The sequence below is a fragment of the Argopecten irradians genome, chromosome 11, assembly GCF_041381155.1.
Source record: "Argopecten irradians isolate NY chromosome 11, Ai_NY, whole genome shotgun sequence".
NCBI lineage: Eukaryota > Metazoa > Mollusca > Bivalvia > Pectinida > Pectinidae > Argopecten > Argopecten irradians.
Genome location: NC_091144.1, coordinates 37,116,189 through 37,143,093, shown reverse-complemented (window position 1 = coordinate 37,143,093; position 26,905 = coordinate 37,116,189). Strand labels below are relative to the sequence as shown.

Below are 26,905 nucleotides of genomic sequence, written 5' to 3'. Positions count from 1 at the left end.
AAGCAAAAACGTAAAGTTTGATTCGAGATTCATAAATTCAGATATACAGAGACCTGACAGAAGTAACCTTAACGTCATGTGAACATCTCGCTATGAAATGAAACGCTTTATAAAAATATATGTGCTGTGTTATTGACCTAATAATATTAATATTATTTGAATTTCTGACCCTAGGACTGTCGTACTTCCTTCAGACGATCAGGAATCGATTGGTATAACTCTTGAATGTATTCTACATCAATGCCTTGTCAGATGGTTTGTATTGCGTCAAAAAGTTCAGTTTGATTAGTGATGTTGTTGACCACTGTTTTAGGTCATAATTTAAGTTTAAACAACACACTTTAGATGATATCTGTTTTAGGTCATAATTTAAGTTTAAACAACACACTTTAGATGATATCTAAATCAGGACCATTCTAGAATAGAAATACGATGGTTTGTAAAATATTCAGACTTAACACAAGCCTTGTGAACTGGAGCATTGTCATGTTGAAAAATGTAGTTTTTGTTTGCAAAGTGTCTCGCTTAAACTAGCCACAAATTCTCAATATATTTTAGTGAGTTGATGGTTCCATTTACTATGCAAACAGTATCAACTACATGATGCGTAATACACTCCCATATCATCACGGAAAGTTTCCGGTGTAACTGCGGACAGATGCACGCTGGCCGGTATGCTTCGTCTTTTCGCCTCCATGTAAAAATTATGTTGTCATTATCGATCACGATTTGACTGTCATTAGGAAAAATCTTTCCAATAGTTTTCTACAGGCAGATTTTTTTATCAAATCAAAATGTCACACGTTTCCTCAATTGACTACACGCACAACAATGGTTTTCTTCACTACCCTTCTACGGTATCCCTGATTTTTTAAATTCCGGTTTTACAACTAACCTTTCATCATTTACAGTGTTTCTGTAGTCATTTAATTCGGTTGTTACTTCATCCAACGTTTTTCTCCTATTTCCGCGCACAACTTTTAAGAGCCTTCTCTGGTCGTGATCTGTCAAATATGGCGTCCTTCCAGATCGATGTGTATTTTCAATGTTTCCTCGTCTCACATATCGCTTCAAAATATCAGAAATTGTAGATTTTGGTATGTTTAACCCATCTGCAACAATGGTTTGTTTTATCCCACCTTCTATCATCGTTACGACGACTTTTCATAAGCCTGATGTCACTTCTTTACCACGACGACCGTGAATTCCTGCGATTCCGTCAGCAGACAACGTAATTTATTTACCGCCACAACATTACGCATAACGTCATCTTTCCGATGACGTATACGATGACGCAAACCAAGCCTCCAAAGTGGATTTATTCCGATTTTACGCGCCGCACGAAATTTAGCGGTATTAATTCGACGACGCGTTTGTCCGAATACTTCTGTCCGGTCTCTGAAACTATGAAAGGTTCACAAAAAAGTCTAAGATGCAAAGGACTTCATATGAGATTCCAGATACGTTAAAAAATATAAATATAAAACCTATATTTTCTTAGAACTACTAGACCAGAATATGTTGTTAATATGGTGAGGTCACAAAAGATTTCCCCCTATACCCCCCTCAATAGAAAAATAAATAAAAAAATGCCTATTTTATTCAATAAAACGGCATATAAATAAATAATCAATACCACCCATATGTGTTTATCTGACGAGTCTGATCGCATGAGTTTGTTGTGCGGCTGAAAATATCACGAGGATGCGTAGCACACGAGTGATTATATTTTCCATTCCCGCAACAAAACGAGTGTGCGTAGCACACGAGTGATATTTTCCATCCGCGCAACAAGCGAGTGCGATCCGACTCGTCATATCAACACATATAGTTGGTTTTCCATTTATCACATACCGGGTACCGTTATTATTATGACGTTTTAATGATTTCTAAAGCTTTGAAAGTTTAAGTCATAACTGCTTCTCTTTAGGTTTACTTGTCAGTAACCGTAACAAAATTTCCCAAGAATGTAAATTCTCCCTACTATTTGCCAATCACGCGAAATTCCATATTGTGCAAATCTGAATTTCTAAAAATTAATTTCACATTTATGTGATGCTGGTCAAATTATAATTTAAGAAATGAATACATTAAAATTCCTGAAAGTAATGTTTTCTCTTCTTTAACATAAATTCTCCAAACATAGTCACTACGTCATAGCTAGTCAAACCACGTCACAATTCATTCATAAAAATGAAAACACAATGATGGAGGTCACTCTGACAAAAGCATGTCTGATATTGAATTTCACCGTGTTTCTTGAAAACAAAGTATGTGCTATCAGACGGAAGATGTGCAAGTATATAAAAAGGACTAAGAAACGTGTGCAGTAACATTTTAGTCGCTAGATGACCTCGTCATCGTGGCCGGTTTATGGTACTTGTGTTGTACAGTTGTTTCCGTAATTAAATATCCCTAGTCTAGACTAGTGTTCAGTTGGAAGCATGGATAGCAACAGTTTAAAGAAATAGGATAAATTTATATCTTATCAGATGAGTAGAGTAATATACAGTTTGTTTCTTAAAGCATATTTGCTAGGTTTTATATGTACTGTACCGCGAGCTAAACTTAGTCGGCGAACCCGTAGACGATCGAACGCGCATACAACCTTATTCTAAAATAATAGTATGGTATTTCATGAATTCATTTTAAATACAGGTGCTGTGTTCTTGATTATTTTTTACTTCATGCTTCGACTGCAGAGGGGATTTCCCTAACAGGCGTGTTTTGTGTGTAAAGGGAATTCCCCTTGGAAGTAGTTCCGGCTAATAGGGTGATATAAGATCTTGTATAATCACATATGTGTGATACAAACCAGCAGAAAAATGTTCAGCGAAATTAGTTGTATCACTATTGTAAAAAGCATAAGTGTGTGATAAACAATAGTATACTTTCCTTTCGTAAAAGGGCTCTCACACCTTTTCCAATTATTTCGTTTTTAGTGCTTTAAGTTTACGTTCTTACCATTTCATTACATACCATTCCCTAAGATAACTTAAATTGGCAACCGCAATATATATTGTAAAAGGCAAATTCAGATACCAGAAAAGTAGATATACCTTGATCCAAATCAAACTCGATAACATCAAAGTTTATATAAACAGAGCGATTTGTACGAAGTCTACGGCGGCGTATTAGGGCCACTATATAATTTGATTTATCTTGTACGTACAAGTTAGTATCTTGTACGTACAAGTTAGTATCTGGTACGTACAAGATAGTATCTCGTACGTACAAGATAGTATCTTGTACGTACAAGTTAGTATCTTGTACGTACAACTTACTATCATGTACGTACAAGTTATTATCTTGTACGTACAACTTAGTATCTTGTACGTACAAGTTACTATCGTGTACGTACAAGTTACTATCTTGTACGTACAAGTTACTATCTTGTACGTACAACTTATAGTATATTGTACGTACAAGATAGTATCTTGTACGTACAACTTAGTATCTTGTACATACAAGTTGTGTTGAACTGCTGTTCATCACCGCAGAATTGAGTCACCCGCCTGATATTTTTCGTAATTAAAGATAGTCGGTCTACGTAGCTTTGCTTCAAGCACGATCACAGGTTTATTAACTTATTTGACAATATTAAAAATATAGATATATATTAATGAGGACAATATCTTTTTCACAATCGTAATTTGAAATTGCCGGATTATGAGTTGAAACTGTATAGTCACTTGCATTATTTTGAAACTTACACTGTATAGTTCCTTTCGAGAAAACTGTATAGTCGCTTGTTTTATAGATAAGATACATTTAGAGATAAAATGGATATGATACATCTCCGATGAATGATAAGTTTTATCTATTAAAAAGAGGAGAAAAACAAATTCGTAGTTTTCTTCAGTAATAAAAGTTAAATACTTCACACTGGTGCCATTATTGGAAATGTTTGAGCATTTATTTTACTTTAGAATAGTAGTATTGAAAACAAATCCGTGTTTAGCCGATGATGTCGCACTTGTTACCACAAGTCCGAAGGCACTACAAACTTTACTAGACGTTGCACAAAGATATGCTAATAAATGGAAATTCCAATATAATGCATCGAAATGTAACATACTAACATTCGGCTGTGCATGCCTAAATTATGAGTGGACAATCAACAACAATGCAATTCGTATTGCGAACAAAGAGACGCACTTAGGAATCATTCTCTCCTCTGACTTGAAAAACACCGATGCCGTTGACAACGCTTGCAAGAAAGGACGTAACATGCTACATTCTATCACTCGCATGGGAACTGACTGTATACACACTAAACCTCTTACACTTGTTAGTATTTACAAGAAAGTTATACTTCCGTCGATACTATTTGGATGCGAACTATGGAATAACTTAACTAAATGTGATATCCGCAAGCTTGAAACATTCCAGCACTATGCTATTAAGCTCATTTTAAATCTGAGACGATCTACGCGATCCGACATGTGCGAAAGTATAGTTGGAGTACGCAGAATCCAGAGCGAAATCGAAAAGAGGAAATTGTACTTCTTACGTAATATTATCGAATGCACACCCACTAGTGTTCCGAAAAGCATCTTTATACGCAGACTATTCAAGTATAAAGACACACCAAAAGCAAAGCAAATGGGTTTTATCCCCGATATTGTGTCTATTTTAGCCAAGTACAATCTATTAGACTTCATACAGTGCTATATCCAGTCCGCAAATTTTCCGTCAAAGATCCAATGGAAGCTTTTTGTAAAAGGAGCTATAGCTATACATGAAGATCGGTCGCTTCATGAGAGAATGGACAACGATAGTGATTTCGTGAGATTTAAATATGTTCACTCCACATATGATAAACCATATCACATACTGCAAACAGCGGATATCGACAATAAAACAGTGCTGTATATCTGCAAAATGATTACCTGTGTTCCTGGAGAACAACGCATCATATGTAATTTATGTGATAGGCCACTATACGACATTATAAGACATTTTGTAACAAGCTGTACAAGAACATTCCTACTGAGAGATACTTTTATGACGAAAGTGATTGATTATTATGGTATCCAGCCATATGTAATTATGTCTAACCTTTCTGAAGAACTTTTGCTTCAGACAATATTCAAAGCAAAAATTCCTAATTTCGAGAATTTGAAGATGATGAACTGTCAGATGAATTTACAAAGGATTGCTCGTATCTCCTCAAAAAGTCAGCAGAAATCTACTTTCACGATGTTGTGACATGAGCTGTATTAACTAGCATGTAAAGTAATATGCATGTAGTCGCGCGATTTTATCGTTAACAGAACTTTGATCTGAACTTTCAATGTAAATAGATCTGTTCCAATATATCTACAATGCATAACTTTTTTTTTTCATTTCCCTGTACTCTCAACTTTTGAGGAATAAAGAATGATGATGATGATGATGATTGTATGTACAAGATACTAAGTTTTACGTACAAGATACTAAGTTGTACGTACAAGATACTAAGTTGTACGTACAAGACACTATCTTGTACGTACAAGATACTAAGTTGTACGTACAAGATACTAACTTGTACGTACAAGATAAATACAATTTTGTAGTGGCCCTAATACGCCGCCGTAGAAGTCTCCTCAAATTGAACCCGTAAAACAGAATTGTGTTGACATCCTCCTCGCCAAATCTAGGTCAAACGATTACTCTTTAAGGTCAAAATGTCTCCCGTAAAGCTCCCTAATTATCTTCATTAAAAGGCATTTATACGTGTAACATCACACAAATTTTCTGAAAAACACAAACTCTATGCAAAACCTACCACCATCCATAATATTTCAGATAAGTTGTTTTCTACATAATTTTGGCGCTGGTTTGCCTAATTATGATGTAATAACCGTTATCGGATCCCACATTTTCGACACTCCAGGGAATAGACACTATCTTTATATCTTCCCCATGGTCATTCTCGATGTTCAATGGGTTCCCACTGTCGTTATATTCATTATAGGGTGGGTCGTCATAGCAACCCATGGATTATTAGGTAGGCTATCAACTTCAGGGGCAGCAGAATCAAACTAAAACAAGATTTTTGGAAGTCCCCTTTTGGAAAGAGAAGATTTCATAGAGAGATGTCTTAAAGTTTGGCAAGATTGTGCTTCTTAAACAAGTTTTATTTAAAGTTATGTGATAAAGTCTCCTTCCAAATTAGTGATGAATGACTCTGCCGAAATCTTCATTTAACCTTGACATTTACAAACCTTAGCATTGTCGTCTGTGGCAAATCATTTGCCGACAAAGCATAAAAAGATACTCATCATTTGAACAATAATTGATGCTTACTCACGTAAACGTATGTCTTACTAACACAAAAACAACATGGAATGAATTGTTTTGCTTTTGGTGAATACAAAATCAATATTTCATTCGATATAGAGCATTTGGTATCTTGGTATTTTTTCGGGACGCTATTCATTATTTTGATAATTTTTATCTCGAAGTAGAATAAATGCTGAGACTTTCAAATTGAAGTAATTGTGTAATGTACGTAATGTTTGTTACTGAAGAAATACGGATTCGAGTATTCCTGTTTTTGATAAAGAAAAGATACAATTTGTCAGCGGTGGAGCATCTTCAAATGCATGTACCATCATCAACCATCAAAAGGGTGTAAGTAACTTGGGTGCTATAAACCAATATTGTTTTGTTTTGTTTGTTTGTTTGTTTGTTTGTTTGTTTGTGTGGGTTTTTATTTTTTTTATTTTTTTCATTTATATAAGATAAATGTGAATAGGGAAATAGAATCGATGAAAAAAAAACTACAAAAAAAAAAAAAAAAATGTGATCGGATGGTATAGTAGTAGTAAGCCATTCGCCTTTTACCTATTAGATTGTGGCTTGATCTTCCGGCACGGACGAGGAAAGGTCAAGGGTCACCTGTCCAATCACGTGGGATTTCATACTGGCACTGCTTTCCTCCCACACCAGGATTCTGGCACCCTTATACATCCAGACCATCAAAAGTGATTTGTATAAATTATATTGCATGTACTTTGCCGTTGATGTCAAAAAGTTAATTGAGTTAGAACAGAGCACAAGGTTTGCCTAAAAGTACTTTAATTAATGTAACACATAAAAGTATTAACATATACAAAATTTGTACATAATGGTCTCTTATATCTAAAATAAGAAAGGATGATAAATATATGGTTTCTGAACGCACACGCTATCGTTATAACAATGATGATGATTTCGCCATATCTCCTGTTCTGTTTTAAATGTCGCTGACTATAATTTATCACAATTAAAACGTTGCAAGGAAGGGAGACTTGCGGCAATTCTTTTTGTCGACAGAACGTTTAAATGAAATACATCTATCAAAATTTCCGTGCAACACGAGTTCCCGGCAAAACTAATTGATAATTACGCTTCTACGGTATTAGCTGATGATAGATTACTTTGTTCCGTGCATAATTAAAAAAGGAACATTTCAATAAAGTGCTTCATAGGATCCCATGCACGTGTCTCGGGGGCTTTAACGCTGTGCTTGATTCATTTCACCTTTCAAAATAAATATTCCATTCACCGAAATATACTTTAAGATAGGCATAACAATAGATTAATGTCGACGGAGATAAAAACAAAAACAAAAATAATCATTCAAATTTATGCCATCACTTTACATGGTTCATAATTAAAAAAAAAACATGATCAATTCTATATCAGTTGATTAACATTTATGTTTTTATCTCCCAACCCCGCGAAATGAACAATAGTCACTTGTTTGGGAATGATTTCATCTGCATTTAATTTATATTTGAAATCAAACCGTTCTAGTGCAAACTGAAGTAGATATGTCAGTCTGTGTAATGATAGAAATAGCCTGCTTGCTCTTCGCTATACACTCATGCATTGAATTTTTGGACAACCGTCTTTACCGTTTGTACCTTAGTTCCAAGTCATTATTAAAAGCTTAGAACATAAACACTCCTTCCAAAGTTTTAAGCGTTGTACAAAATAATGATACCTTAAAAATGAAACATTTGGTTATGCAAATATGATAAACTCAATGTAAACAATATTCTATAACTATGCCAATTTTTGTTAAAAACTATCTGTAGAGGAGAGGAGATCAGAAAAATTAAAAGAAAAATGTAGAAATAGATAGAACATAAATGACAAAATAACAGTGCAGAAAGACGTTTGACACAGAAAGACGTTTGACACAGAAAGACGTTTGACACAGAAAGACGTTTGACACAGAAAGACTTTTGACACAGAAAGACTTTTGACACAGAAAGACGTTTGACACAGAAAGACGTTTGACACAGAAAGACGTTTGATACAGAAAGTCGTTTGACACAGAAAGAGTGTTTGACCCAGAATCACTGATATAATGCAGTAAATACTTTACCTGAATCTCCAGTAAACATAAACATCAATATCATTGACAGAAATGGTCCTAGATCTAACATCCTGTTGGTTCCGGTGGTAATAACTCAAATTACTGTTTGTTTCGTTCTGAAAAGGAGACAAACAGACCGAGGGTCCATAAAGGGGCACGCTTTTGTTAATTATTATTTCAAATTGTTGTTGAACTTTTGTCAAGTTATGCGATTATGAAAAATAATTTACTTAAAAATATAAAAAGATTATCTTCAAAACATACATTTTAAAGCAAAATGTTAATTTTTATAAGTTTATCGGAAATACTAACAACCCGTTCCTCCTTCGGGAGCCTCCGAAGGTTCGGGCAGGTGTATTCCGATATTTCCGGTATCAAATATTTGTTCCGGATAACAGCCCACCTGTCCGTGTCCTTTTATCGATCTTTAGATATAACGTTTGTCTGAATCAGATAAGAAACAATGTATCAAATATTTACCGGTTGTAATGTTATCATAAGTCACTTATATTCATTGTAATCCTAAGTTACTATACCATTATACTTTAAGAAATATAAAAGGAGCGGGTCGGTGTGGTTTGTACATAGTTTTAATATGGTGTCTGTCACTCAGCTGACGGAGCATGCTTCTTTGGCTCAGTCGGTAGAACCGTAGATTTCCACGCCGGTGTAACATTGAAAATGGACCTCCGTTGAAAATTGACCTCGGGTCAGTTTTCAACGTTGAAAACGGACCCCGAATGCCGTTGAAAATTGAACATGCCGTTGAAAATTGACAGTGTCTAGGGTCAATTCTCAACGGCAGGTCTGTTGAAAAATGACCGTTGAAAAATGACCTTGGCAAACTATCAACGGATGGTCTTTTGAAAATATTGTACTATGTGGTGTTCACTTCCGAGTACCAGTGGATAGTGTTACAAAACTATAATTATGGTATATTATTAATTTGTTTCTTAATGATTAATGATAATGATTAGTTGTGTGTTGTTGTGTGTTGTTGTGTGATGTTGTGTGTTATTGTGTTGTTGTGTGTTGTGTTGTTATGTGTTATGTTATTGTGTTGTGTGATATTGGTGTGTTGTGTTATGCTGTGTGGCTGTGTTTGTGTTGTGTTGTTTAATTTTCCGTGTTTGTGTAATGTGTTGTGTGATGTTTTTGTGATGTGTTGTTGCGTTATGTTGTGTGATGTTGTGTTATTGTCGGGTGTTGTGGTTGTTAGGTGGTGTTGTATTGTTGTTGTATTGTGTGTTGTGGTGTGGTTGTGTTGTGTGTTGTTGTATTGTGTGATGTGTTGTTGTGTGATGATTTTTGTTGTGTCATTTTGTGTTGTGTTATGTAGTGTGTTGTTGTCGTGTGTTGTGTTGTTGTGTATTATTTTGTTGTGTTGTTTTTGGGTGGTGTTGTATTGTTGCTGCGTTGTTGTGTGCTGTGGTTGTGTTTTGTGTTGTGTTATGTGTTGTTGTGTGATGTTTTGTTTTAATGTTGTGTTTTGAGGAGTGTTGTGTTGTTGTGGTGTTATGTGTTGTTGTTAAGTGGTGTTGTGTTGTTGTTGCGTGTTTGTGTGATGTGTTCTTGTGTTATGTTGTGTGATATGCTGTTGTGTTATGTTGTGTTGTTGAGTGTTGTTGTTGGATGTTGTATTGTTGTTGCGTGGTTGTGTGTTGTGGTGTGGTTGTGTTGTGTGTTGTGTGATGTTTTGTTGTGATATTGTGTCGTGTTTTTGTGTAATGTATTCTTGTTTTGTGTGGTTTTGTGTTGTGTGATGTTGTGTTTAGTGTGATGCGTTGTTGTGTTGTGTGATGTTATTTTGTGTGATGTTATGTTGTGTGATGTTGTGTAATGTGATGTTGTGTTATTTTGTTGTGTTTTGTTGTGTTGTGTGATGTGTTGTTGTTGTGTGGTGTTGTGTTGTGTAGTGTTGGTGTGTTGTTGGTGTGTTGATGTGTTGTGTGATGTTGTGTGGTTTCGTGGTGTTGTGGTGTCGTGTTATGTTGTTGTGTAAAAACGAGTTCTTATGGGGTCACTTTTCAACGGGGTCTAATTTCAACGGGTCGGTATAAAAAGTGCGCTTAAAGTTCAGTTTTCAACGGTTTTCGGGGTCATTTTTCAACGTTGAAAAATGATCCGAGGTCAGTTTTCAACGGGGGTCCATTTTCAACGTTACACCGGAAAGCCGATTCGATTCCTAGTCGGGGCACTCGACATGAATGTGTATTTTCCCTGTTCTTCTACAGAAGTATAAATCTTCAGAAGATAACTAGGGATATACTAAATAGTTCAAATACAATATCTTAGATAATTTCTGTTAAGACAGTTCGTTTCAATTCTGATGTATTTGTTGGACAAAAAGGGCTCACACCTGACATACTCTTTTCCTCCTTGCACAGGCAATTAGAAGATTGTTCTACGCAATGTCCTAAAAAAATCATATTTACTGTACATATAAGAAATGTACTAGTAAGAATCTTCACATTGTAATATTTTGGTTTACGGAAAAAATTATCATATTTTTTAAGCTGTCAGTTCATAATCAGTGACTTGGCTATATCATATATATTTGACTAGAACTATATTCCACGATACCGCTTGAGATGTAATGTCTGCAAATACAGGCGTATACTGTTTGGGGTGAAATGATTTGTTTTGAAAAAAGTAAATGTAAAATCCAAGTTTTGTTGTGATTTTATTAATATACAATTATGGCCCTCTGTGGAGGATACATCTAGAATTGTCTCCTTGGAAAGAGTTTTTTTCTCGAGGGCGAAGAGAAAGTAACTCTTTCCAGGGAGACAATTCTAGATGTATCTTGACACATAGGACCATAACTATTTTATTATACCGCACAAAATTAAAAGAAAAAAATCTCTGTTTAAAGAACCCATGAAGATATTTCCCAACAACAACGTTGCTAAATTGGTAGGGCTACAAAAATATGTAACAGCGTTGCCATTGTTGGTTGACTTTGTAGATGACGTCAACTTCCGGTCACGTGCGGAGCTTCCAATGGGTTATTTCCCTGGGGTTATTTCCCTCGGGGGGTTATTTCCACGGGGTTATTTCCCTCGGGGTTATTTCCCTCGGGTTATTTTCCTCGCCTTCTAATTCCGGGGAAACATTTAACTTTTTCAATGTCATGTGATCAAGTTTAATCCAATCAGAACATTCTAATTGAAAGTGAGGTATAATAATGATTATTGCATCATTGTTTCTTCTTCACAGATCACACGTTATCGTGATTTACGTTTTAAAATGTAAAGAAACCATTTTCACTTTTGTGATATACCAACATCATTCTTGCTTCCTTTTTCACGGTTCCGCATGATATCAGATATGCTTCAGTGACTATAGATAACAAATAAAGCTGCAGTAGTTTTCTTATTTAATATTTTAAAATAAATCAATGACTATTTTGTCATAAGTTATTAAAAAGATTCTTATCAAAGTTCCAAATTTCGGACATTGAGATACTGTATTTATTTGTATTTTGTTCATTTGTTAATTCTGGGTTAAATGTTAATCTTCAATATTACACGCATAATCATTTTACACACATGTTATGTTATTCTCACTATCTCTGGAGTATCGATAATGCTATTCTCGATACTGGCATCGTTCTGTTTTCTCCATTCCAGTCATCAACTAATTCTTAATGGATGTAACGTTATTCACGATGCGGTACAAATCCCATTGGAATAGGATATGCCACTTAGTTAAATGGCGTCTGTTTCCGAACAAGATAGCATTGATTGAATGTGCTGACATCTTTTGACCTGTTTTCTCGACCTGTTCCCTGTTGTTTATCACAGTACTCTAAAGTCATTAATCGCAATATGACGGATTTTTTTTTTATTAAACCTGTAAACATCCGCCTTACTTTATTACAGTAGCTTATGCAGGGATCGAAAGACGATGAGTTTTCAGATTGAATAGATATTTTATGTTATAGAGTTAAAACACTTAATCATTAATATCACTATTTTTTCATTTCATCGGTGTATGAATTAAATTTTGTTTTCAAACTGTGTGAATCCATGTAGAGGAACAAAGAAAAAATAATTATATAAAATATAAATATATTAGCAATATAATCCGAAACTGGTTTATCGTCGTGAATACATTTTTTTCTCATTTTTTTTCTTTTTTTTGTGTGTTATTGTTATATCTGTTATAAAAAAATATGTTTACGTTTAAATCTTAGTTATCAATTGCCATATAACTTCTCATTTTCTGATGAACCTCAGTCCCTGATCCATTTAGCCATTTAGAAGTTTCATCTTCACTATAGTGATTTACGTGGAGTTTCCGTTTGAGAGCTAATTAGGGGTATCTACAATACATCCAGGTCGATACTAAAATTCCAGTTTTGGAGTTTTCCGTAAGCCGTTTCCGTCTGTAAGTGACTTGTTTATGTTGTTGTCGACTTTTGCTTATGCTGTAAAATAACGGCTTTTTATCTTTAAAATCTAAGGCTCGGTTTTGCGGTTGTGGAACTCAAACAAATTAATGATGTGTTATCTGCTCTCAGCGATAGTCTACATCTCTAACTATCCCCAGGGGGACAGAAACCGTACTTAATCAACTTTCTCCATTACACTAATGACATATGTATCGGGAACAAAACTTTAGTGGCATCAGACGCATCTTATCACCTCAGAATGCAATCTTTTCTGAAATCTCTAAATGGTTGCGCTGACACATCACAATATTTTGTATACATAAGTAATAGGTAATTACAAGTGGCTATGTTTCTAGGGATGCCACACTTGCATAGCCAACATCGATTTTCATATTACATAATATTTTCGTCATTATCTGTTTTCTGTTTTTGACTTGAATATACAGCTGTAAAAATAAAAAACGAAAAATAGATGAAAAAAAACCCGAACAAACAAACAAACAAAAATAAAAAAAAATAATGTAAAAAAACCAACATCGAGTTCTTTGGTATGCTTTCATAAATGAATGGTACACTTACACTGATCAAACACATACTAAAATAAACTATAAATACTTTATGTGCTATATAAGCAAATGTAAGTGAATATTACAATTTACAATTGAACAAAATGCATTAAAAGTAATATTTATGGACCGAGAAAAGTAGTTCAATAACCTATATTGATTTTAAATATATTTGTATCGTCGTATAGTATTGACAACAGTGATTGGACACAAGTTTTTTCCAACCTTGACGACAGTATATATAACCAAATATATCGTATAAAAACAATAACGCATGAACATACTTTTCCGATACAAACTACTCACTGATTAAAAATTTTGATAAAACAATAACTTTCGACCATTTGCATTATAGATAACAAGAGAAGTGTAATTGGTTTAAGGTATATTTAATTCAATGGCGATAGGTGCAATACAAGCACACAGAACTAAACGTAAGATAACTGGTTTTTGTTTTTTGGGGGGAGGAGAGGAGAGAAAACTTGACCTTGACCTTAGTAGTTAGTAAAAAAGAAAACCAAGGTATTAGTTTTCCAAGAGCTTAACTCTAATGCCATCCGAGTAGTATGAAGTTTGATCTCGACCGACATTCACTTCAAGTAACAAGGGCAAATTAACTAGAGTAGAAAAGACAGCTATATATGGGGTAGGTCGTAGTAATAGGAGAATGGACATTACACAGAAAATGTCAAAAAAAGATTGGAAATCTAATGAAGCAGAGAACATAGGAATTATCCACGGAATATGTGTCATTTTACGGATCACAATGTTAATGAAATAAATAAGGATGTTTGATGCAGTAATTCGGCGGAGAAAAAACATAATATAGTCCTCTGCCGAAGGGAGCACAAATCGCAATAGATCAGAGACAACTGAAAGGCAAACAGTAGGTCATTTTTGTGTGCCCCTGATTGGTGTAATTGGTTTGATACGATCACATATAGTGCTCCCTAGGCGATACATACAATGTAAAGAAGGCCGTTTGAAGTCTCAATCTGTGAACAGTTTTGCTTGAAGGTAGGTAAAACAAACTCTCTAACGCCTACTCGTAATGTACAGCATTATTAAGAGCTGTAAACTTGTTTTTTCGCGGCAGAGTGTTTCCTAAACAAAGGTTACATGTATATATCCAAAAATTTGAAATGGTTATGTTTTATATTACACAAATTATTTGTTTTGTTTTACGCTTAATCAAAACTGTCCGACAATCGGGTGATGGTGTCGGTGATGAATGAAATACAAAAGGATGATAAGATAATATGGTTGATGGTTATAGGGACACTTCTTGAAAGATGTGATTGATTTATGAAATTGGTGATGAATGAAGATAAATCGTTCCTTATGATCAGAAATGATGTAATCTGTTTTACGCTCAATACTATCAACTGTGCTTGCTTCCTAAAGCAGGAAAACTGATCTACTACACTACACAGTGATAGTGTGGGATTGATATGATCGTGATTCTTGATGTGGGTAACATAAAAGGTATTCTAAGACATTTCCATTTCTTTGGTAGGGCATCGACATCTATTGGTCGAAGGTCTATTATCTTTATCCGGTACTCCGGATTTCCTAACCTGACACTTTCTTAAATAAATATATACTGTAATAATCAATAACACATTTTTTAACAAAAAACATTCCAATTCCCCAGAGCATTTACTCATATGAAGGCTGCCAGGTTTTGTCCTTGAGGTCAAGCTTTTTAATATAAACAGATGTCCCCTCACAGGGCGTTGGGGGAGGGGGGGGGGTTCTCTCGTCCCACGTTTCTAAATTCATTTCTTTATTCATTTCTCTTTCCTTTTTGCTTGTCTTTGTTCCTTCTTTCGTTCCTTCTTTTTTCTTTCTTTCTTTCATTCTTTCTTTCTTTCTTTCTTTCTTTCTTTCTTTCTTTTGGATTTACGGTATTTGAAAGTTTTTCTAAAATTCGTAATGACATAAAAAAAACGTTGGCAAAACAGCGTTTTCTGTATACTTTCGGAACGTCCTTTGTGCGTTTCCTCATGTCAGCAGTAATTTATATATATTTGCATAATTTCCCTTGTTCCCCGAAAAACCTTTTAGGATCCATTTTGTGTCTATATATATAATGTAGCTTTCGATTGTAAGCCTTTAATCAAAATCGCATTAAGTGACATCGTTTATGAAAAAGTTAAACATATCCCCGAAGAAAGACTGAACTTCATGAATCATAACACCAATACATAAACCATCAAAAGACGCGAGAGGTGTTGACAATACATCAATTTTATGAATAAAATCTCTCTCAAAGTATACGAACATAGATATTGGGAAGGCTGCATCGTCTTATTGCAACGCTGAAAATCACAGATAAGCTAGATTTTCATATTGCCAATATTCCATGAAGCCTTTAGAATACTTCATTCAGTCCAGTTGAGAGATACAGCCTCAATTACGTGTGGCGATTCGATTGTTTTTTTGCCTAAGCTATCGAACTCTGAAACTCCATGACATTATGGTGTCTATGACGTCATGATGTCCATGACGTCATTGTTACTGTGGTATCATATCAAGACGCTTAAGATGGATTTTGCACATCTGGTTTCCCCATATGTCTGAGGATGGCCAAGAAATTAAAAGATTGTAAAAGAAGAGACAGTAAATTTTGAATTGTTAAAAAATGATTTAAACTTGATGGCGTTTGCAGGACTTTATTGATGACAGAAATTGACAGTTTTGCAAACAATGAGCCACAGTTCTAAAAGGTAAGAACACTTGGGAATAACATAACATCATATGTCAAGGTGATGAAGCCTACCAAGTATGACAAAAATCGATGGAAAATTATGCATGTCAAATTGGTCTCACGCCCGTAATATGTGGAAATTGTAGAAGCATTATTATGAAACCCCCCAAAAATCTGTACTTGTTGTCAGACTTTACTGCTTTTGTATTTGTCAGCTAATTTTGGGATGAATAGGACTTATTACGCGATACCCGATAACGTGGGTGCGGTACTAGTATATACAGTGGTGATGGAACGTAACTCTTTGTTATCTTCCTGCTGAAACGAGGTTAACGTTGGACGTCATCGTTCAACGCCATTCCATCACCAATAAATACAATAATCCCTCAGAAACTTATCGGGTATCTCGTGGTACGTGAATTAATCCCATTGGACCAATAATAAATATGCTATTTTCCAGTATATGTAAATCCCCAAAATACGAATCAAAAGGTCGAGTTTCCAATAAATTAACCTGTATTTGAACAATTAATTTACTCTTAAGAAATAAACAACTGCATGTGTCGGTGATTAAACCAACATAGTAAGACAGGGATCACACGAAAAAGATGAACTAAATGTTTAAAAAGGGAATGTAAACATAAATTTGGTATACAAATGTGACGGCGAATAAGTCATGTCTTAATTCAAAATTCCTTTATAAGAAACTTACACCAAAAATATCTGATATTTTACCTCATTTGTAATATACATTTCTGTTAAACAATCCTAAAAATAATTCTAACTTTGTCCTTGCCATTGATAGTCTCATCAGCGTAAACTTGCACTGTCATTTGCTAGAAACATTTTATGGCGGCCATCTTGTTGCTAACGACATTACGATGACGCTAGGGCCAAAGAACGACAACTCTATTGAACAACCCCTATAAGATATTTACACACCTTATACGACGTTTTCGTGGATATCACATGACGTCATTTTAACCAAAAGGAATACAAGTCGGGATAAATATTCCTGACGAGTGACTAGGAATCGAACCTGGGGCTCCGATGTGATACCTTTTTTACCATCTTTTACCGACTGAGGTCATCCTCGATATTAAAGGGGTTCCGATCACTTACAATCTCTACACCATTGGACTATTTCATAATGGCAGCTCAGAGGAATACATCTGAACCAATCACAGGCCAGTAAATAGTTCCTTTGAAGACTACAGAGAGAGAGCGACGCCAAACTTCAAAGCCACACAGCAAATCACAGTGAACCGTTATACAGCTGTATCTGTTCTGCTTCCTTCAGTTTTACTATGAGATGGTCCAGGGGTGTAGAGATTCTGATCGTAAGTGATCGGAACCCCTGGAGTATCGAGGATGTACTTGGGTATGCTCCGTTAGCAGAGTGATCGAGACGACCGTATTTAACACTACTTGTATGTCACACCGACCCGCTCCTGTGCTTTTACATAGGGAATCGAAGACAGTGTTTGATTAGCAGGGAGAAAGCCTTGTCACTGACAAATTCAATAGTACAATACACCTACTCAAGCGTCTAGACGTATGCAAATGAGAGGATCCGAACGGAGGTATTGTTCAGATTATCAGATTTACATATGGAGGAAAGGAGACATTAAATGGAAAGGCTAAATCCTTTCCGAATGAGAAATAAATTCGGGTGAAAGCCCCTCTCCCTCTTTATCATCTGTCGCCGGTATCAATAGAGTTTTAGGCGTTCACAACTAACAGAAGGGAAATGCTTTGTTTTATAAGTTTGCTTTATGCATAAGCTTGCTGAATTATTACCAGCGGTATCAAAATAAAGTATTACACTGTTAGGTCTTACTTGATGTTCAGAAGCTCCCAAGTTTGATATTATGAAATATAAATCGCAATAAACACGAATAATTATAATAAATATTTATTGTTTCGTGATCATTATCGCACAGCAACTAAAACATCATAATTATGCGATGAAAATCTTTTCCAGAACAAATAACGTATCTATGTCCTTTACATACTTCGATGACGTTGCTAGTTTTGTGAACAAAGTAGCAAAAACTGCGTGCGCACATTGTGCAGATATAGTTCAAACATCGTGCGCACATCTGTGCGGATACTGTCGCACATCGCAACATTCAACACGTGAAGATTGTTAAGATTGAAAATAAAATTAATTTGAAATTAGAAAAACTAATTAACATATAAGATGATTTTTAATAATATTTCGGGTTACATCATATTCCGTTTGAATTTCACTCGATAATATGGCGATTTATTATCATATTTCGTCATTGCATATTACAGAGTTAGTTCCCTTGCGATTAGGTATCGATGGTTACGTCATTATTTTGTGAGCGCAATTCACGTTGTTTTCGCCGAAAATTATATCGTTACGCTCGCAAAGATATGACGTCACAATTAATACCTACCCGCAAGGGCAGGTAACTCTGTAATAAGCAAATACAGAATAAGGTTTTGCGTATGTCGCTTGTGATATTGCCTGATATTATATCATCGATATTCATTGACTGTGTTTGGTATGGAATACATAAACAATGATATGACACCAAGAAACTATAGCGAAGACGACGATACAAAATGGCAGACTCAGCTGAATTTTAAAGGGATTTTGATTTTTTTTTTTTTTTCGAAATGTTTATTAATGATGTTGTTATATGATAAAAAGTATGTTAATGTTTGATCATTTAAACTCAGATTATATGAAACTCGTCTCAAAATTTGAAGTTTTGTTCGCCAAGGCTAGAAAAAAATGACAAAATGATGTATAAGACCATTTGAACATCTCAATATGAAATGAACGCTCATTAAAGATTCTATAAATAGACTATCATTACCAGATAAAGTAAGTACGGACGTATATAATTGGTGTAAAATGATAATTTTATGAGGTCATAAATGTCGTATTGGGTTTTAATTCACCTACTTCTGAAGCGGAGAGTTATATATGATGTTAACTGCTTCCAGATGGATTCATGTTTACTCACGTAAAGCACGGGTGTAAAGTTTAATTGACATGTCACGAACTGGATATTTAGCCTTCATGAAAGACATGCAGGAAAATACGATTGCGAACTTAAATGAAACCCCGTGAGACAAATGCATGTTACAAATCTTTAAACAGGTAAATAGACACTGTGCTCACGCATCAAAAAAGTTGAAAAAAACATCTTAGTGAAATGGAAAAAGATTAATGAAAATGCAACCGAACTTTTAGAATAAAGATCCGGAGATAGGATCAGATGATCTGTAAGAATCAGAGGCGTAAATTAGCAAAGAAGTATATTCCAACAGCAATACTAGATCTTAATTAACCAGAAACCATTAACAGGCCGCGAGGCTTTCCCAGGCACCATCTGCTGTTAGCGTTTATCATACGATACGATTGAAGCTAGGTCGGGAGTGATTTACATGGTGAAAGAGCCTCGCGAACTATATAGCTATCTTCTTTAATTCGTGTATATTACAAGGAAAACGAAAGTAGGGCAAATCAAGTTTTTATGCTCCTCTTTAATAGCATGAAAGAACTGTAGCAAGCGACAGTAAAGTCGAATGGGATTACGTTTGTAATTGGAAAACATCTAAAAATAAAAACAAAATATGAAAGTGGAATGAGAAGGCATGCTGATAGACAATATACCCTTGAAGCCAAGAAATAAAATTTTGATAAAATACAATTTCATTTTCTAGGTTAAGTACCAAATCAAAATGAAAAATACTTGATGGAGAACAGATTTAAGCATTTTAATAAAAAAAATATAAAGGATATGAATAGACTGTATGATGAAAAACATGATTTCTATGATTCCTTTAAATTCTCTTACATTCGATTTATTATTTGTAAACCCTTCTGGCTGACCGACACTTATGGACTCTTCACCACCACCACATGGAAGTAAATAAGCCCATGGAGCAGTCCGTGAATAATTCTATAACAAATATCCCATTGTATTCTATAATTATCCTTCAACGTTCGTTTATATTGATATGTTAAAATGCATTACTTTCTTATTATATTTCTGAGGATCTCATATGTTATTACTAATCTGACATATCTCCCATGAGGCTATAATCCTGCAGACCAAATTGAAACAAACTCGCATATAAAAAGACGGCCATTTTTTTTATTATTCTTTGCTTTTATATATACAGAACAACATAAACTCATGATTGGTTATAAGATGTTTTCATACTCGTTAGTTATTTTCCAAAGCTACAAACGAACTCGGTGAATAACTTTGTTTAGCAAATAAAACAGTACAGGTGTTAACCATTCATGATAGAGCCCCTATATGTGATATAATGATCAAACATTAAACAAATTAAAGATGCTCCACCGCTGCCAAATGATATTTTTTTCTAAATAAAAACAGGAGCCGACGAATAAATATTTTTCTTCAGTTACAGGAGTTAGTTGTTTTACACCATTGAAAAGATAAGAAATATTATGATATTTAATAGCATCCTAAAACAAATCTGTGGCACTATGTCATATATGGAAGCACTGATTGCGCAAGTATTTTGCATCATTCACATATATCTACACACGATTTAACATCAATTATTTTTCAAATGATGTGTATCGTTTATGCTCTGTCTGCGGCGGAGTATCTTTAAACAGTAAGCGAAGTTAGTAATATAATTTTTGCATACTGCAAAGGTACTTATCTTAGTGCGGTCAAATTGTAGCGTAAATGCGAAAAAAATGTATAACTGAATTTACCATCATGGATTTACATAAAGCAAGTTGGTGGTTTAAGATCTTAGAGGCCCCGGTGACCGAGTGGTTAAGATGTCTCCACATATTGCATAGCCCTCTATATCTTGGGACGTGGATCCCATGTAGGGCAGTTGACAGGTATTGACCGCTCGCTGGTCGGTGGTTTTTCTCCGGGTACTAAAGCTTTCCTCTCAACAACATATCTGGCACGTCCTTTAATGACCCTGGCTGTTAAAAGGACGTTAAACTAATAGAATAAAAACAAAAGTTTAATATTGGAAATGCCATTTTAGCGCTGTACATCAAAGAGAGCGCGGAAAGCGTTTAGTATATGTATCACATAACTGGCCCTTCCAGCCATGTCATACGGCCATGTCAAAAATATCGTAAGACACGCGTAATAACACTATTATTACGTCATATGTAGTTTTGACGTCATAATATACATATATCAAATTTAAAGAAAAATTCTTACGGACGAAATCTATAAGAAATAAAAACAATAACGACTGACTAGTGAGCGCTTTCGCCCCATTCAAGTCTGAAGAGCTCCCTTGAAGTCACTAGTCAGTCGTTATTGTTTTTATTTCTTATATATATGTGACGTCGCATGATTTTTTTAGTAGACTAATACAAAACTCGAATTTTTCTCTACCTAGAGGTTGTGACAACTAAATCACAACCCGATGGGTAATTCATGAACGTCCAACCAGAGGCTCTCCGAGGGTTTGACATTCAGGAATTCCCCCTGAGAGTTGTGATTTTGTTGTCATACCTTTACAGGTTGGGAATGATTCTTTTTCTCCTATATACAAAAGAAAATGAAGAAATAATAACCTAAATAGAAGCATTTTCACCGCGACATGAACATGGTTCCATCGTCTGCACGTCAATATTAATGACACCATTGACAAAGCACGCCACGGTCACTTCGCATGAAATCATGACGTCACGTAATTGTCCACTCTTAGGTATCTCTATAATCGGTATAGCACCGAAATACATATACCTTTATAAATCATATCTGTATTATATGACCTCGGCAAAATATATTATAAATGAAGGTTTAAAATTTATGTTTCCGAGTGGCATTTCATCTCAAAACACAAACGTTTAGTCATGTCAGACGAAACGGAGCCATATAAAGGTATCTTTAGCATCTATAACGCACCGAAATTCATATAGCGAGACTTATATAATACTGAACGAAATTAATTATAAATGAAGACTAAGAGGTAGGTTTAAACTTAGATCGAGTCAATCCTTGGTGCATATATCCAGCGATTCCTTCACAAACTGCAGTCAATGCATGTATCTAGTGTCACGAAAGAACTATTGTTGCTGAACAAACTGAATTTGAAAACAGAAAATGAATTTCCATAGGTTCATCCTTCTGTTGACGGCAATTCGCCCTGGTGTGCTTCAAGACTTTTGTATGAGTGGGACGTTCAAACGAATACACAGCGTCTCACACTATGATATCCAAACGAATGCGATCGTTTCCATTACATCTTTTTGGAACCAAGTAATGTGTGCAAATCATTGCGAGAGTATAGATGGATGCTTTTCCTTTTCATACAATAAGGTGGATAAAAGTTGTGAAACCTATTCTCGTGTTTTTGTTGAATCGACACAAGCTGCCGTTTCTGATCCAGTGGCATATTTCTCCAAAGATATTGATCACAGTCAACAAGATGACACGTATTATGCATCTGAGGATCAGGGAGATCCCTTAACCTAGATGACCTTGAGGCAAATACCATTTTAACATTCAATGATTGTTTTAATCATTTCACCAGTCATATATCTAACTACTATTATTTGTTCATAGAAATATATGAAAATATTTTATAAAACAAGTAAGATAAGTATGATTTAACAATCAGTGTATATTACTGTTGTTGGAAACATATTGATATTAATTTTCTGATGGATTATGTGACTCGTCTTCAAGGATATTACAACATGGAAACACTTTACCCCAATAATCAGTGTTGTGGAACATGAAATAACGATACTATACGATAGGTAAAGTAGATTTTCCTAATCTTCTTTTAAAAACTTGTTCGTTTTTCTTAAGCAGACTTTTTGGTATTTCATTCATATCGGTCTAAACCCTGGAGCCGGTGGTATATGGACAAGTGATGGGACACGTTTTGAAGGCTTCTTTGAAATAGATGCAACACGAGTGTCTTGGATTGTAAGAAATTAAGACAATTACTATCAAAAACTGAGAAAATCGAAACATACTGGTTATCCTTATTCATATCAACGATGACTCAATGACTCATCAAATGGTTTTTTTTAAATGACGGTTTAACTTTTTGGGTGTGTTTTTTTTTTTTTTTTTTTTTTTTTCGTTTATTTATCTATTCATTGAAATGTTTTTGTAAATAACGAAAATAAACAAGTCATGAAATCAGGTGTGTTTATTGTAGTGTCTGGATGGACGTTTGGTTGGTTGATAAGACTTAAACGTTTTGGTGTATCACTTCTATAATCAAGTAGTCTACAAATTATACAATAGTTTTTTTTTCAATTTATTTGTAGGGTCTTTATAATACATTTCGGGAACGAATAAAGACCAAAAGAGACCAAGACAGGCGTTTATTATTTCCCTCAATTTTACATTATATCATTGATTTTCATTGACTGTGTTGGATATTGGTTATATATAACAATGACGTGACAACAAGAAACTATGACGTTATGATGGACGTTTGGTTGGTTGATAAGACTGAAACGTCTTATTTACCTCAATGGTCATCCATGTATACAATTGTTGTGTGTGTAAAAGTCCTTGCTTTGGGAAGCTGTGGTATATTCGTGTTGTGTCTCCTTTTGATAGTGTGTTTTGGGAGACTGTGGTATATTCATGTTGTGTCTCCTTGTGATAGTGTGTTTTGGATGGTGCGGTATATTCATGTTGTGTCACCTTGTGATAGTGTGTTTTGGGAGGGTGCGGTATATTCGTGTTGTGTCTCCTTGTGATAGTGTGTTTGGGGAGGGTGCGGTATATTCGTGTTGTGTCATCTTGTGATACTGGGGTTCTTGTCAGGACATTAACAAACACACATTTCCATGATCAAGAGTTATGAAGTCTGGGATCAATCAAACGAAATTTAACGGCTATACGGTAGCTGTTTAAGACATAAACAAATCAAAATTCATGTCTTTATAAGTGGATAAGTTAATTTTTCCTAAGGATTTTAAATTCATTACACTCAAACTTGATTTGAGCGAAGTTAGCTAGACCATGGAACCATAAAATTATACAAAATCACATGGTATGTTCGGAAATAATTTTCTAATTATTGTATGCAAGTGCCAGAGTACATCAAAATAGCATCACTCCAGTCCTTAAGCGTGCATTTCAATCGATACGCCGTCAGATAATTTTAAGATTGCTTACATTTTATAGCCTGATAAAGCGATAACCATTAATATAAAAATCTAAGTTTAAAACAAATGATTTATAATTTATACTTGAGGCATTCTATGTATTCAATCATTCATAGGAATCATCAGATCCGTTCTAGTGCTAAAAAAACTCGTTTTTTATAGACAATATCACATACATGTACTTAGCTTGTACTGGATGGCATGACCCTTTAAAATATCGAACCTCAACAATTTTGAATCAATGTATAGGAAATTTACAAAGTTATGGTGTAATAGCTCAGTCTTGCTTGCAACAAACGTTTTCATTAGCTTAAAATATGTGTTATTATATGATGATCTAAAGAATGACGTCGTCGTTCATAGAATTGTCTCTGATTGGCTGATACAAGAGTGTGAATGAAATCATAGAAACCAATATACAATTACTCCCTTAAGAATTCGAAAATTTGAGAGGTTAGATTGAATGATAAGCATGAACTCTCATAGCTTTCTCTGTATTTGTCCAATGTAAATCCCTGAGTTATCATGCAAATACCTAAAATAGATATTCTACTTTGATCTTTATGGAATCTAGATTTAAATGGCATTTATTTAATGTAAATCATTGAGTTATTATGTAAATACCTAAAATCGATATTTTACGTTGACCATTATAAGATCTAGATTTGAATGCCATGTACAATGAATCCACGTAATGAACACTTGGTATTGACAAAGGACTTAGACTTATGTGCAAACGTTTTAAAACACCTTACAAGAAGAACTAAACCAATGCCCATTTTTTATCGTAAAAGGAATCTTAACTTTTCTCGCCTTTCTCTCTGACTTTTGACTTCACAACGTCGTCTTTGGCAGTACATAGGCGGGTGTCTTTACTGCCGTTCTATCATAAGATTGCACGATTTTGTTACAGTACTAGTGTATCGACTCACTGTAGTAGATTACATCGCTACATGGTACAGGTGAAGTGTCTATGTAACACGCATTGTGATTGGCTGAAGTGTGTATATAAATAAACGTTACACAATGCAACCTATTTGTGCAATCGGGACGTTGTAAGTACGTCGAAACAATTACAAATGTTCATAGATAAACATCTGAAAAATTAATATTTGTAAAATAGAAGTATTACGCTGTAAAAATAAATAACGCTGATATATAGAATTCGCGCTGTAATATACATGACTGTTGGGTGGTTTTTTCCGTAGTACACCTAGCACATGTGACGAACTTGACTGACAGAGTTTCCTGAAATAGCTGTTGTAAATATATAAATAAGATGATTGAAAAAAATCAAACATGGAAAGAGATAACACACAATCAGGTTATACTAGCTGTAGAAGAATACATAATATTGATTTAAACATGATAATACTGGTACCGTTAATGAATAAATATGAAGGTCAAGAAGAAAGTACATGTATCTGCTAAAACAACTGTTCAGTTTCATAATTATGGTAAGGTATATTTAAAATGTCAATTTAACTCTGAATTTGAACTTTATACTGAATAAAAAAGTGTGGAAGTACTAAAAATCGTCGATCGCCAAGCTGCCAACGCGTGCATATTATAAGTTACCGGTAAGATACATGTGTGTTTGCACATGTGTAACGTTACGTTACTATTTTAATCTCTCGCTAAAATTGCGCCAAAATTAGAAGCGGTTCAACCGATCACAGCCAAAATTAGAAGCAGTCCTCAACCGATCATATGTCGACATGTCAAAGCCACGAACCGATCTTAAAGTACGCGAAAGGGTAGTGAAAATGTACAATGATGGCATGGGGTGTCCTATGGAAAAATATATCTAAGGCGGCCGACGTTTGTAAATCCACCTGTCGGAAACATCGCAAAGTTGTGCGAGGAACAGCATGGTTCTCTGCTTCCACGTGTTCGGTCTATCATGACACCAACAAAGGTCAGTGAAGAAGTTGTTAAATTCGTCGAATATCGGAAGAAAATGAGACCAAGCATGGCAGGCTAAAAAAACAGCTTTACTGTGCACACACGTTTTTCTCTTCTATTTTTAGATCAACTCAGCCAATCACAATGCGTGTTACATAGGCACTTCACCTGTAACATGTAGCGATGTAATCTACTACAGTGAGTCGATACACTAGTACTGTAACACAATCGTGCAATCTTATGATAGAACGGCAGTAACCCCAGTGATCAACTATTCTATGTCCCATTGTCTATATGAAAATTACGACACATGCAACTTTATCCATGTGATATAGAGACAAACATGTAGAAATATCGATTTCTCTCGAAATTGGGCAGACCATAAAGATTTCCATTGGGACATCTGACTTAGTTAGTCATTGTCAAACTTTTAAACTTTCGAACCTTGTCAACATTTCTCTCGGAACTGGGCAGACTATACTAGTTTTCCGTAAAATGAACAAAATTGATTTTTTAGCGATATTTTGACAAAATATCTATCTAAGAATTATTAAGCATTCTGCTAAACATGAATAGCGTACTTAACCCCATAATAAGATAAAACTCAAAGGCGATCTACTTTTAAACTTGAATTTCTGGCTGCCAAAGGAGGTATTATTGCTTATTTGACCAGTTCACATTTGACCCCTAACTTTGACCCCACCGCATGGTCAAAACAATTGACGTCATCATTTTTCCAAAGAGAAAGACCTACTGAACATTTTGGTGTATAGTTTCAAACTTCATCACGAAATCCCCACGGAACCCTGCAAAACCCGACACAAGCCACCGGATTATA

General features: G+C 34.9%; 1 protein-coding gene across 3 annotated transcripts in view; it reads right to left on the bottom strand.

Annotated features, from left to right (window-relative positions):
• The window catches only part of LOC138335460 (neurogenic locus notch homolog protein 1-like), a 32,372-nt gene extending 23,903 nt beyond the window's left edge, over positions 1-8,469 (bottom strand). For all 3 annotated transcript variants that reach the window (XR_011210285.1, XM_069284562.1, XM_069284563.1), the window contains exon 1: positions 8,363-8,469. Coding sequence is in view for 2 of the 3 variants with exons in the window: in XM_069284562.1 (XP_069140663.1) it covers positions 8,363-8,423 (61 nt within the window). In the remaining variant the exon portion in view is untranslated. The remainder of the gene's footprint in view (positions 1-8,362) is intronic.
• Positions 8,470-26,905: the final 18,436 nt, after the last annotated feature.